The sequence below is a fragment of the Gopherus flavomarginatus genome, chromosome 21, assembly GCF_025201925.1.
Source record: "Gopherus flavomarginatus isolate rGopFla2 chromosome 21, rGopFla2.mat.asm, whole genome shotgun sequence".
NCBI lineage: Eukaryota > Metazoa > Chordata > Testudines > Testudinidae > Gopherus > Gopherus flavomarginatus.
In genome coordinates this window covers 8,341,488-8,354,639 of record NC_066637.1, presented here as the reverse complement: position 1 = coordinate 8,354,639, position 13,152 = coordinate 8,341,488, and the positions used below count along the sequence as shown (strand labels likewise).

Below are 13,152 nucleotides of genomic sequence, written 5' to 3'. Positions count from 1 at the left end.
TGAACATCGAGGAAGTAGAGAAAGAAATATAAATGCAGCAGAATTGGCTGCATATTTTTCTTGATACACTATAACATAACTTACTTTGAAAATATGGCCATAAGCTTCCTTCTGTTCCTTCTCGGTTCAGAATCTTCATCAAATTCTTCCATCTCTTTTCCTAGAAAAACCTCTTGATGAAACTCCTTGTTAAGATGTCCATCCATCTCCATTTTGACCCCATTCAGGTGGTCTGGGGGCAGGATCTCATTCTCATCTTTGCCGTCAACTGCTTTCTCTTTTAAGGCAGAATTGTTTGCAGGCCTGGCATAGACATCCATCAGCAGAAACACAAACAGGAGGGACAAATAGAGAGAGCCCAAACTGCAGAGGAAGGCTTGTTTTGACATCATTGTTGTTGTTCTTGTCCAAAATATTAACAAATTAAATTATGGTGAAAGAGATTAGATGACCTGGAGGTGGGGGGGGGGGGGAGAAAAAGCAGAAATAAGGAACCTAAAATTGTAAGGCTACAATTTTATTTTAAGCTCCAAATCTAAAAGTAAAAACCCAGCTTATCTTAAATGACAGAAACCTGTTTTGCAATTAGAATAAATGAATGTTGTATAAGTAACTAGAGTAAGAAATAGGTTTATCAAAAAAGTTTAGTGCAGTTGCAAAAGCAGTTCCAGCTACCAAAAGAAAAAAAGGGAGCAGGGTAAAATGTGAGTGTAGGGAATGTTGTGAAGTTCAATGTAAATCTGTTTCAAAAGAGAACATGCACAGATCAGATGACAAAGGCTGAGGCAAAATGTTACATTACCGGCATAATTCTAGCATGCATCAGGCAAGTTTAAGAGATATGAAGCTACATTCCACAACCAACAAAGAAACATGGGGTTTTGATCTGAAAAGTGTCTTATTTAACAGGTCTCCTCCCTTTATGGCAGTGGTTCTTAACCTGGGGTGCAAGATGGCCTTACTAGGGGTGCAAGATGGCCTTTCTGGGGGTGCAAGACATGCCAGATTTTTTTTAGAAGGTAGATCATTGAAAACACAATTAAGCACAGGCCTGTAAGTACAACTACTTTGTTTCATCAAATATATGTATTTATTAACATTATACATTTAACGATTACTATAATATACAAATAAAAATATACCTAGGTTCAAGAGGTATGAGAACATATTTTGATTTTTGATAAGGGATGCGAGAACATATTTGGAGAACCAAAGGGGTGCAGGCTGCAGTAAAGGTTAAGAACCACTGTTTTATAGAGTCAGAGTCACATCAGCTTGCTGCTAAGATCCCCATCCTGTACTGGGCACCATGTAGGCCAGGGGTGGGCAAACTGCAGCCCGTGGACCGGATATGGCCCACCAGCCATTTTAATCCAGCCCTTGAGCTCCTGCTGGGGCTTGCCCCGCTCTGGCGCTCCAGCTGAGAAGCAGAACTGGGGCCACTCCACGTGGCTCCCAGAAGCAGTGGCATGGCCCCCCTGCAGCTCCTATAGCTCCCCACACCCCAACCCCTTACCCCAGCCCTGATCCCCCTCCTGCCCTCTGAACCCCTCAGTCCCAGCCTGGAGTACCTTCCTCCATCCCAAACTCCTCATCCTCAGCCCCAGCCAAAAGCCTGCACCCCCAGTCGGAGACCCCTCCTGCACCCTGAACTCCTCATTTCTGGCCCCACTCCAGAGCCTGCACCCCCAGGGACCTCACCCCCTCCCAAATTTTGTGAGCATTCATGGCCCACCCCTGATGTAGGCAGATGCTTGTGCCTGTACAGAGTTTCACTTGTGGTCAATGAGGCACTGTGTGGCCATAAAACTCACTGAAGAACTAGGACCTAAGGCCCCAGTTTTGCAAACACACACATACGTACATAAGAAGGATCTGACCATTGGGTCAGACCAATGGTCCAGTGTCTGGTCTTCCAACACTGGCAGATGCCTGGTACTTCAGAGGAAATGAACAGAACAAGCAATCATCAAGTAAGTGATCCATTCCCTGTCATTCACTCCCAGCTTCTGACAATCAGAAGTGCTTCACTGGACAAGTATTTGCAAAATCAGGACCTGAATTAAGTTTTTACTCCTTTTATTAACTGTATTTCAGATAGCACTCCAAATCCAGTTCAACTCTGAAAGAGAGAGCTGAAACTAACCTATAATGTATGCCAACAAAAAGACTGTTTCAAGACTTTTTGTGGGCAGCGCATGACCAAGTTCCCAAGAAACATTTCTGGGGCGGGCAAGTAGGAAAGAATCTTTACTTAGAACTGAGCACATACAATGTGGTATCAGTGAGAAATAAACATGGAACATCACAATGCTTCTTTTTTTTGTTTTTAAGTCATTTTTCAGACAAAAACAACATTTTAAATCTCAAGAGATAAAGTTATCATCAAAAGTGCATTTACTAAAACATCCTGGTAATAGGAGATTTAGCCAATTACAGAAGTAAGTTTCAGACAGAATCCTGGTAGAGTCATAACCAGTATCACACATTTATAATTACAACAGACAAGCTTAAGACATTTGCTCATAGTTTTGAGGACTATCAACCATAATGTTTCAGAACTTAATACGATCACACGTAAGATCAGAATAGGACATATTTCCTTCCATACTGAAGAGCTACACAATTAAAATCAACCTTGTAAGTTTCTGTTTGCACACCTACCTGGACAGAACTATTATTTTGACATGTGAGAAAATCCCCACCACCACCATTATACTGGGACAATAATATCAATTTCAAGCATCACTTCTCCATCTGAAAATTTTGTACCTAATATTGTTATCAATAATACCTAAAATTACTGTAGCTGAAAGAGATTGAAATAGGAAAATATTTTCTCTAGTTTGTTTGGTTTGTGCATTTCACATAACTTTGTGTCTAGTGAGTTTTGCTATTTGTTTATAGTGGATGTTATTATCCAGCCACTGCAAGAGTGTTTACAAGTAATCACTGCAAGGAAGCTGAAACTGAAAGTGAATTAAGAAGAAGGAGAGGAACAAGAGCCCAATAACATTGTTCTTATTACTCTCAGGCCCAGCCAAAAGATCTTTCTAAACATGAGGTGGAGGGAGAGAGTGAATGTTTTAATGATTTTGTTTTTAATTAAGGGAAAGCTGCTTAGAGGGCACTCGATTTTTTTAGTTAATTAAAAAAAAAATCCAGCTAAGAAGGTCCCATCGTGGTAAATGTAAGCCGATTCTGTTAGGGCTGATACATTTTCATGACCATTTTTACAAGGCTGAATTGAACACACCCATTTCGAGTTTCCCTTTTTGCAGGCTAATCCCACTTTCTATCGAACTCTATCACTGAACCTTCAATCTGCCTCATCCCACCCAATGGCTCAAAGATACAGCAACAACTTGAGGAAAAGTTGTCAGCATGAACAGACTGTACATACTGTATACAGTCACATACTCCTGGGGGAATTCTGCACCACTGTGCAATGCAGAATTTGTGCAAAAATCAATGCTCTGTGAGGAATTTCCATTTCCCCCTGCCAGCCATCTCTATCCTCTGACAAACAGAGGTTAGGGACACCATTCCTTACCCATCCTGGCTAATAGCCATTAATGGACTTAACCTCCATGAATTTATCTAGTTCTCTTTTAAACCTTGCTACAGTCCTAGCCTTCACAACCTCCTCAGGCAAGGAGTTCCACAGGTTGACTGTGTGCTGTGTGACGAACTTCTTTTTATTTGCTTTAAACCTGCTGCCCATTAATCTCATTTGGAGGCCCCTAGTTCTTATATTAAACTGTGTTTAATTTGTTCCAAGGCATCTCTAGGCTCAGCAGTTCATAGCCCTGGCACCTCTGGGTTTACTGCATCAGTTATTAAAGTAAAAAAAAAATTGTTTGAGCCCCTCTTTCATTACAAATGAAGCACTGAGGAGAGGACGTGGGTCCCCTCCCCCAAGCTGGGATCTGGGGGGAGAGGAGACACAGAAACAGGAACTGGGTTGGCATAGAGGTTTCTTTAACTTTCTGCTCCTAGGGGAATTTTGTCATCTGTATTGTTACAGGTATTTTGAAATAAATTACCAAAACAATTGAAACTAGCATGATTATATAGTGTCATTCTGACAAGACAGGCAGATTTTAAAATATTGCGCAGGGAAAGTGGGTTTTTGTTTGCTTGTTTTTGGCACAGAATTCCCCCCGGAATAAGAGCCACGTGCACTAACACACAACTAGCGACAGAAGGGAGGCCGGGGGAAAGGGAGCTGAAAGGAACGGACGGGGATCATTGAGCGACAAGGGGGAAGAGGAGCCCGCCGACACCTCCAGGTCCCAGTGTTGCCGCCCTGCCCCCTAACCCACACGGCCATCTCCAGAGCCCAAGTCTCCATCCACCCTCTCCTCCCACCAGCTGCCTCAGGTTCCAGCGCCCCGCCCCGCCCCGGGGTGTAGGCTCCTCCCCCACCCCCCATCCAGGTGGGTACAGAGAGACTCGGCTCCCTCCCTCCCCCCAGCCCCTCTCCTCCCAACCCGCCGCAAGCCGGGGGGGCTCCGCAGCAGACGGCCCACGCCAACGCCGGTACCTGTGCGGGATGCGGCCAAGCTCCTCATGCCCAGCCCGGCCGGGCCCCTCGGTTCCGCTCCCCTGCCGACTCTCCTCCCAAACCCCCTCAGGCAGCGATTGCTGAGGGGGGACCGGAAACCGGAAGCGCCACTCAACACTAGCGCAAGGACCCCGGGGCTTCCCATCCCGCCTGAGTGGAGGGAAGAAGCCACAGCACGGGCGGGATCCGGAGGCTACATACACGGAGACTTCTCTCTCCTGAGAGGAACCGGCACCTGAGCAGTGCCAAGAAAGAGCGAGTTCAAAGCAGGCACCGCTAAGGTCACCTATACATAAAGGACCTCAGGGTGAGCGACCATCTTGGATCAGGGGAGAGAAGGCTCGCCTGTAGTGGGCGGCCATTTTTGTTTGGGGCAGGGAGCCCTAGTAGCTATTCTTTCAGCGGCAATGGGCGGCCATCTTTGATTGGGGCAGAGAAGCAAATAGTATCTGGATACCGTTGGCAACCATCTTTGATTGGGGCCAGAGGACCCTCTGTGCTGCTGTCAGATGACACTGATGAAGCTGAGATAATATAAAATAGAAATATTAAGAAATGGAATTTACCAGCTCCCTTACTCTTCCTAACTTCCCCATTCCTACTGCTTCTCAGCCTTCCTCTACTCCAAAGTAACAACAAATAAAAAAGCAAAGTGTAACTTACAAAACTCTTCCATTTCATCCTCATGTTCATTTACTTCTATGCCATAACCCTACCCCTCTACCTCTTGTTTGCTCTGTTTCTTTCAGATGTAAGCCCTGATTGTCTCTTATTTATGTGCCGTGCAATCAGACCTCAATCCCAAGTGGTGACTCTGAGGTTATCATAATCTAAATAATTGTTTACTTCTAATGACAATAATTTAAAAAAGTAAAACTAGGAGGGGAATCTCAATAGATCACACAAATATAATATAATCAAATCTTTGTTTTGCAAGAGGGTAGTAACTTTTCTATCAAATCGGTACCTTAACCCCATTCTCCAGGCCTTGGTCCCCTCAGCTCTGAGTTATTGCATAAGGTTGTCTGCTGACTCAGGCAGACATCACTGTGTCATGCTTAGTTCACAATGCGCAGGTTATCTTTGCCAGCATACAGGCAAGAGGGTTAATTTAAAAAAGAAGTTTAGTTTCCAAAGCACAACATGGAAGTCTCCAAAACAAAACAAAAAGCCATTGCATCATGAAGCATTCGGATTCAGCCCCCGACTGGCAAGCCCAGATCGTTTCTAAATTAGTTCACATGGGTACTAAGGTGCCTAACCTCCATTGATGGCTCTGGGAGTTAGGCACCTCAATAGCTTTGAGGACCTGGACGCTGGCATTCAGATTAATTTGTCCTAAGGCCCCATGTCAGCCCCTCGCTGCGCACCCTCCACCTCCTTCCCGCAAGAGCCCCGGGCACCAGAGTCGCTGAGTGTTCACACGGGAAGGGCCCAGGGGCAGAGTCGGGGGACTGCCCCGATATGGGAGTCTTTGTTCGCGCGGGGCGAGCAGGACCCCTGGCCGGCTCCCCGCAGCCCCCCGAAACCGGCCACATCCCCCTGCTCGGCCCCCGCCACCCGCGCCGGCTCCGCAGCTCCCATTGGTCGGGAGCGGTGGCCAATGGGAGCTGCGGGGGCGGGGCCAGCGGGCGGAAGCGGCGGCAGCGCCCGGAGCCACCTGGCCTTCCCGTCGCCGAGGAGCCGGAGGGAGGGGGCTCCGCTTCGGGGGGTGCCCGAGGTAAGTACCGCCCGGCCCGGAGCCCCCAGCCCCGAGCCCTCTGCTTGCAGCAGGGGCCTTGGCGGTGCGCCCCCGACCCGGGGTGCTGGGGAGCTGAGGGGGGAGCGGCTCGGGGTGCCGGGGGCGAGGGGGGGTGAGAGAGGGTCTCGGGGTGGAGGGGGATGAGAGAGGGTCTCGGGGTGCTGTAGGCAAGGGTGAAAGAGAGAGTGGCCCGGGGTTGTGGGCGGGAGGGGGAAAGACAAAGTGTCTCGGGGGTCCACCGGGAGGGAAGGGACTCGGGGCTCCTGCCTGGGTGGGGAGAGAGAGGGAGGGAGGAAGGAAGAGGCTCGGCTTCCAGCCTGGGAGGAAGAGGCTCAGGCTTCCAGCCCACAGGGGAGAGAGAGGGAGGCTTGGGGTTCCAGGCTGGGGGGCGAGGGGGAAGCAGTTTGGGGGGGGTCCACCCGCTTCCCATCTTCCCCCCCACCACCACCATGTGTTCCAATATTTTGTTCTTGCATCTGGTCACCCTAGGAGTCTGAGCCTCTCCCCCTGTCCGAGTTTCTCCCCTTGGCACAGGGGCAGCTGGCCCAGCAGCAGGTGCTGCTAACGCTGACTCGGCAGCGACGGAGCTGCTCTACCGGCACGGTTCCGTGAATGAAAAGAAAGAGGTGGAGGAACCAGGGCATGAAGCCGCTGTTGAGGGGACTTGTGGCGCCGTCGCTGTGCTCAGAGAGGAAGAGTTTCCCAGCCTGCTACCCGTACCAGTCTCCATCCAGGACATTCTGCACAAAGGGCGTGGGGCTGCTGTGATCTTCAGGGCCTGTTGTTGAGGGGCACAATCCATTGTGGGGGCTGAGGTTTGCGCTGCCTCGTCCTGCCCGCCCAGGAAGAGGGAGGTGTGAGGGCTGGGCCTGGCCTGATGCTGATCTAAGAAGGGTGTGCCCATAGCATCCTTGGGCCTAGTTCTCGCCTCGGCCCCTGAGGAGGCATCAGTGTCGCTCTCTGCCACGATGAAGCTGCTGCGGCTTCTGTGCCGCCACAAGACAGCGCTGGGCCTGGGTGGCCTGGCACTCTTCGCTGTGGTCCTGCTCTACCTGGCCAAGTGCACCTCAGAGAGCCTCAGGCCCTTGCCAGGTCGGGGTCTGCCCCACAACCAGGCACCACAGCGACCCCGCGGTGGAGTGGGAGCTGGGCCTCCCCTACCAGCAGCCCGGCTGCCCCCTGAGGAGACGGCTTTCCTGGCTGTCCTCATTGCCAGTGGCCCCAAGTATACAGAGCGCCGCAGTATCATCCGCAGCACCTGGCTCTCGATAGCTGGCCGGCCCCCTCAGGATGACATCTGGTGTCGTTTCGTGATAGGCACAGGCAGCCTGACTGAGGAGGAGCTTCACAGCTTAGAGTTGGAGCAGAGCCGTCACCGGGACCTGCTGTTGCTGCCTGAGCTTCGTGATTCCTACGAGAACCTGACTGCCAAGGTCCTGGCAATGTATGTCTGGCTTGATCTGCACTTGGATTTCCGTTTTGTCCTCAAGGCTGATGATGACACTTTTGTACGCCTGGACGTACTTGTGGAAGAGCTGAGGGCCAAGGAGCCACGTCGTCTCTACTGGGGTTTCTTTTCTGGCCGTGGTCGAGTGAAGTCAGGTGGCAAGTGGAAAGAGAGCACCTGGCTCCTGTGTGACTACTATTTGCCTTACGCCCTAGGTGGTGGCTATGTGCTCTCTGCAGACCTGGTGCATTACCTGCGACTGAGCCAAGACTATTTCAACATGTGGCAGAGTGAAGATGTGTCTCTGGGTGCTTGGTTGGCTCCTATTGATGTGAAGAGAGTGCATGACCCACGTTTTGACACTGAATACAAGTCACGGGGCTGCAACAATAAGTATATTGTCACTCACAAGCAGAGCATTGAGGACATGTTAGAGAAGCATCAAACTTTGGCCAAGGAAGGGAAGCTCTGCAAGGAGGAGGTTAAGCTCAGGCTATCCTACGTGTATGACTGGGGAGTGCCTCCTTCACAGTGTTGCCAAAGGAAAGATGGCATCCCCTGAAAGTTTTGGAAAAAGGAAGGGCAAAGTATCAAAGGGGAACTCTCTGGGCTGGATCATTGTCATATGGGGACACCCCCTGTATGTAAGGCTTAAAAATTATTCTGAGATTTTTGCATGATTCATGTATCAAGACTGTGCAGGACCAACATAGCACCATAATTCATAAAAGCTACTGAAGTGCTGTGATTTGTCTACAGAGACACAGAATACAGGAATAAAGGTGGAAAGTGAGGGAAAGGTTATGTGATGGAACTTAGTGCAAAGGTGGGGGGAAGCAAACTCTTTTTTTTAAATAACTTGGATGCAGATGCAAGTTGGAAGATGTGTCCCAGATTCCAAAGTTTGTTTGTTTAAGGACATGTCATGCCTTCTCACCATCCCTGAGATTGTGAATATAATGTCTGCTGTTTAATTTCTGCAGGGAAAAAGTGCCATTTTGGCCAACCATACTGGCAGGTTTTGAAGACTGTAATAAAGAGATAGCAAATCAGTTGCTTGTGCCAGTGGAAGCAGGTGGCTGGTTAGAACCACTGGCCTGGCATCTAAATGAAGGGAAGCATTTGTCAGATATTTGCACAGGTTACTTTATACTCTCGCTGAGGGAGGGGAGGGTGTGTCCAGTCTTTGGAAAGTGTACTGATTTAATTAGAATAGGTTTGGGTAATATCTCTGAATTTAAATCTTGAATCATTTTTTTGTAAATGGCTTATGATGTACTACGTAACCTGGATTATCTGGCAGCTACTAAATAGGTCTGTATTTGGAAAAGTGTATGTGTTATGCCATATTGCAGTATTAGGATAGGTTCTCAACTATCTTGATTTGGAAGTAAACATTTATGCTACAAACCTAGCACTCAGTTATTGGGATTAGAAGCTGTGCTTGTAGTCTCCAAGTGCATTGTGTACAAAGAAATCTTAATTTCCTAATTTTTACAAAAAATAATCACACTGAGAAGTATATGATCTAATTATGCAAACAATAGGACTATTTACATCAGTAAGGATTACCTGTGTGAGTAAGAGTTACCTGTAACATCTCACATTGGAAGTACAAAACTTTATCAAGTTATCTGGACTAGATTTTTAAAGTAAAGTAATAATTCTGTGTTTAAAAAAAAAAATCTGAGGAATAGGTTATTTTAGTTGCTAATATGGTATGTAAATGACTGGAATTTATTTTTTCACTTCTCTATAGTCCTGTCTACACTACAAACGAATCCATTGCTGACAAGGGTTGTCGGGCATGTTTAGGGTTTAATTGAGAGTATAAATGGGCCACTTTTAGCACAGTGACAGAATGCATTACACTCTCAAATAATTCTAGCACATGTTCTGTGCAGACTTTTAGTTGTGTGACTCTGAATAATCCTGACATCCGATAATGGTGTTAAAAATGGTTCCATCTGTGCACACGATTATACCTTTGTCCACACTGGTTCAGGGGGACTCCCTTCTGAAAACCCTTGTCAGCAACAGATCTCTTTTCTAGTAAAGACACAGCTTTAAAGTTGATGCCTAAAGGCCATGTTCACACTCTTCAGGCTTTCTTACGGTTTATTGCACAGTGCACTTTCATACTAGTGTTATTTCTTTCATTGGCCAGTACACCTCTTTCTCTTACCTGTGGAGGGAGACTTCAACTTTAAATAATAAGAGTTGGTACTAACATAACATTTTTGCTTCTCAGACCTGATTTAGTAATTTATTCCAAAGGAATCAGATGAATTTATTTTCTCAATTAAAATCCATTTCTTCTATCTAGGTTTAAACAATTTCTTGAGAGGATTAAGTGGGGGAAAAAAACTCTTTTGGAAAGCAGGGCTTTGGAGCTATGCTCCGGCTCTGCTCCAGCGCCAGGCAAAAACCTGCAGCTCCATTGCTCCAGAGCTGCTCTGTGCTCCAGCTCCAGACTCCGCTCCAAAGCCCTATTGGAAAGGAAAATAACTCCTTATTTACATTAAGTATTTCAACAATACAGTCTGTAACTTTCCTTCTAAAAACAAAATTAATTAATGAAGATGTTGAAAAAGTAACTTATTTAATCTGATACATCCAGTCTTTTGTACTTTGACATAGTGACACTTACTGAAGATGTGCCCTTCAGTGGAATATATTCCTGCAGAACAAAAAGTTTAAGACTTCACCCAGCTGCAGGAAATTAAATTGGTTTCAGTAATACTTTTAAAGTCTATATGTCTCTTTGGTCTTTGGGCTAAATTAGTATTGTACACATATAATTCAGTGTTTGTAATTGTGATTATTTATAAATATTATAAGTGTACTATGTATTGTTAAAAGCTTAAGATAGCTAAGTATCTTATTTTATAATTATTTAAGAAAGTGTGTTAAGTTTGACAAGTATTATTTGTGAAATGCTTTAATTTATTGATGTATAGTTCCTAATTTAAATAGGGTCTGAGCTGTAGATCCAAAAATCTGCTGCATGACTCTCTCAACTTGATAAGAATGTACTATTCACCCGTTTGTCTAAATATCAATGTTTATGTAAGTCACAGGCATTGTTGCTTCTTTGTTTTGTTTTTGCTTTTTGAAAGGTTCTCCTTTCAGAGCTTTCATCTGAGGATGAGGATTTGAGCTTCAGAAGAATGGAATAATAATTGTCAAATCCCGTGTGACCTGTGGCCCATAGAAAACATACAAATGCGAACACACACACGCGCATACGTTAATTTTTTTGTAGAATACGGAATTCTTGCTGGGCCTCTGAGTTCCAAGGATATGGAGCTTCCTTCTGCAAAGCGCTTACTTAAACATATGAGTAGTCCTCTTGATTTCACTGGGACACTTCACATACTTAAATTAAAATCAAGACCAGATTGCTCAGCACCTTGCAGAATTAAATCCATAAATTATTTTGGTGAATATAGTTCTACTTGAAATCTTGTTCTACTTGAGTAACAAAGTCCTTCTGGTCTGGAATTACCTATGTTTTGCCTCAGCTCTAAAATTAATTGTTTTGGAAGGTATGACTTATGTAAGTTGATCCTTTTTTTTTTATGTTGTTCTGGAATATAGAAAAAACATTTTCCCATATGTTCTGATTAGAGTTTTTCCAAGCATAAATATTCTGAAGTGCCTCAAGATAAAAAAAAATTTCAAACCTGTCTGACTTTGTAGATCTGATTGACACTTTGGAATTTTTAAAGTTGAATTTTTAATAGCTGCTATTTTGCATGTTGGATGTTCAGTAGAATTGGCAAAGTTTTCAAGATCTGCAAGCCAAGTAAATTGCAGTTCGGTGAGTTTAAAAAGTGTTTTACGGTTGGTTCTGTTAGTCACTGGGGCAGAGAGTCTGCTGAGTTAATAAGCAAAGAGAATTAGTGACCCAGAAGTCATTATAAATCCAGGATCATTATCCGCTTCACAAGCCAAATAACTCAAGAGCTGTATTTCTTTAATTAGGAAGTCACAGGTAAAAAACCTATTGCTAATGCAATGTTAAGGTTAAATATCAAGTAACTTTACCCAGGCAATATTTTATATTGCTTGACTTTCAAGTGCTTGATGTTTCAAACTTAATTGTTGCACTAAAACATTTTGTTTGCATTTAATTATGAACCTATGTTTAAAAAATAGCCTTTAACATCCCAGATCTGGAACAGCACGTCCCCCCCCTCCCCACACACACACACAAAAAATACAGGGTTAAAGGACAAATATATTTTAAAACAAAATAGCTGAAAATTGTTTTTCTGACCTTATGACTGAGTTCTGTATTTCTTTTACAAGGGATGGTGACATCAGAAAAATTTAATGCAATTAAAGGATTTTACGATTTGTGATTAGACATCCTGTACTGCTGTTTGAAAAACAAAGTGAAATCCTAGCCCCATTGAAGCTAATGGGAAAGTCCATTATCTTCACTGGGGCCAGGATTTCACCCACAGTGCCTAACCTCTGATCTTAACGAGTAAAAAGTATTTTGGCCTATCCTTAAAGATCCTTGTATTGAAGTTAGTGGGAGTTTTGCCAGTTATTTCAATAGAAGCAAGATCAGGCCCAAAATATATTAATTTGTAATTTTTTGATGGCTGTGTTAAATTAATTATAAGGAATCAAACTTTTATTAAATAGCATTTCAGTTGACTTCTAAGGGAGTTCCTCATTTAAAAAAAAAAAGTCTGCTTTTTTACTTGTTACTCTTATGGTGTTATAGAAAACATCCACAGGACTCTTCCCTGGAAGACAAGAGGAAGATGGCTCACCTAAGTTGACCTAAACAATTTTCTAAATATCAGTTGATGTGGGCTGCAAGTCACTGTTTATTTGAAGTATTATATTAATATTACACTTGTGTTCTTTGCAGGGCTATAGTAAAACTATGCTGTTTGACAGAACATTAAAAGCATTTTAACCTTTTTTTTTTGTTATTCACTAGATGATTTCTGTAATAGTTTTCAAATTGTATGTATAGAATTGTCTATCATCCATATTAGAAATTGCATGCTTTAAATTAGGTCCTTCATAAAATCCTATTACCATGATAGTGCTTCAAGTGCAAGACCAAAAGATTTTGGTGCACCAATTGAATTCCTCTTGAAGTGGTCACTCTGGTATAAATTCAAATAGAAAAACAGATAATTTTTGCTTTCCTTTGAGTGATTTTTAAAATAGCATGCAGAATGATTAGTGATCTTGTTTAATGTGTAAAAGTGAACTAGCTGAGTCGCCTTATGTTAAAAATGTAACAACTCAATTAAAAATAGTTTTGCTATTTTAAAAAAATATTGCCCAGTAAGTCCTGCAACTATTTTAGGTAAATAGGTAACTGACTTCTAAATAGTCTTCTTGGAGCTGTAAGAAACAGCTCCC

The 13,152-nt window shown here is 44.4% G+C and overlaps 2 protein-coding genes across 2 annotated transcripts in view; one reads left to right on the top strand and one right to left on the bottom strand.

The window, feature by feature from the left end:
* The window catches only part of SDF4 (stromal cell derived factor 4), a 39,845-nt gene extending 34,772 nt beyond the window's left edge, over positions 1-5,073 (bottom strand). Inside the window, exons 1-2 of the mRNA XM_050931483.1 lie at positions 4,547-5,073; positions 85-452 (exon numbers count right to left, since the gene is read on the bottom strand). Coding sequence (XP_050787440.1) covers positions 85-392 — 308 coding nt within the window. The 5' untranslated portion in view covers positions 393-452; positions 4,547-5,073. The remainder of the gene's footprint in view (positions 1-84; positions 453-4,546) is intronic.
* Positions 5,074-7,087: 2,014 nt separating this feature from the next.
* B3GALT6 (beta-1,3-galactosyltransferase 6) lies at positions 7,088-12,700 on the top strand. The gene has a single exon (XM_050931488.1). It carries the CDS (start codon positions 7,277-7,279, stop codon positions 8,315-8,317), a length of 1,041 nt encoding a protein of 346 aa, XP_050787445.1. The 5' UTR covers positions 7,088-7,276; the 3' UTR covers positions 8,318-12,700.
* The last annotated feature ends 452 nt before the right edge of the window (positions 12,701-13,152 follow it).

Coding starts and splice junctions, on each gene's coding strand:
- B3GALT6 (XM_050931488.1), top strand. CDS start 7,277: ATGAAGCTGCTGCGGCTTCTGTGCCGCCACAAGACAGCGCTGGGCCTG.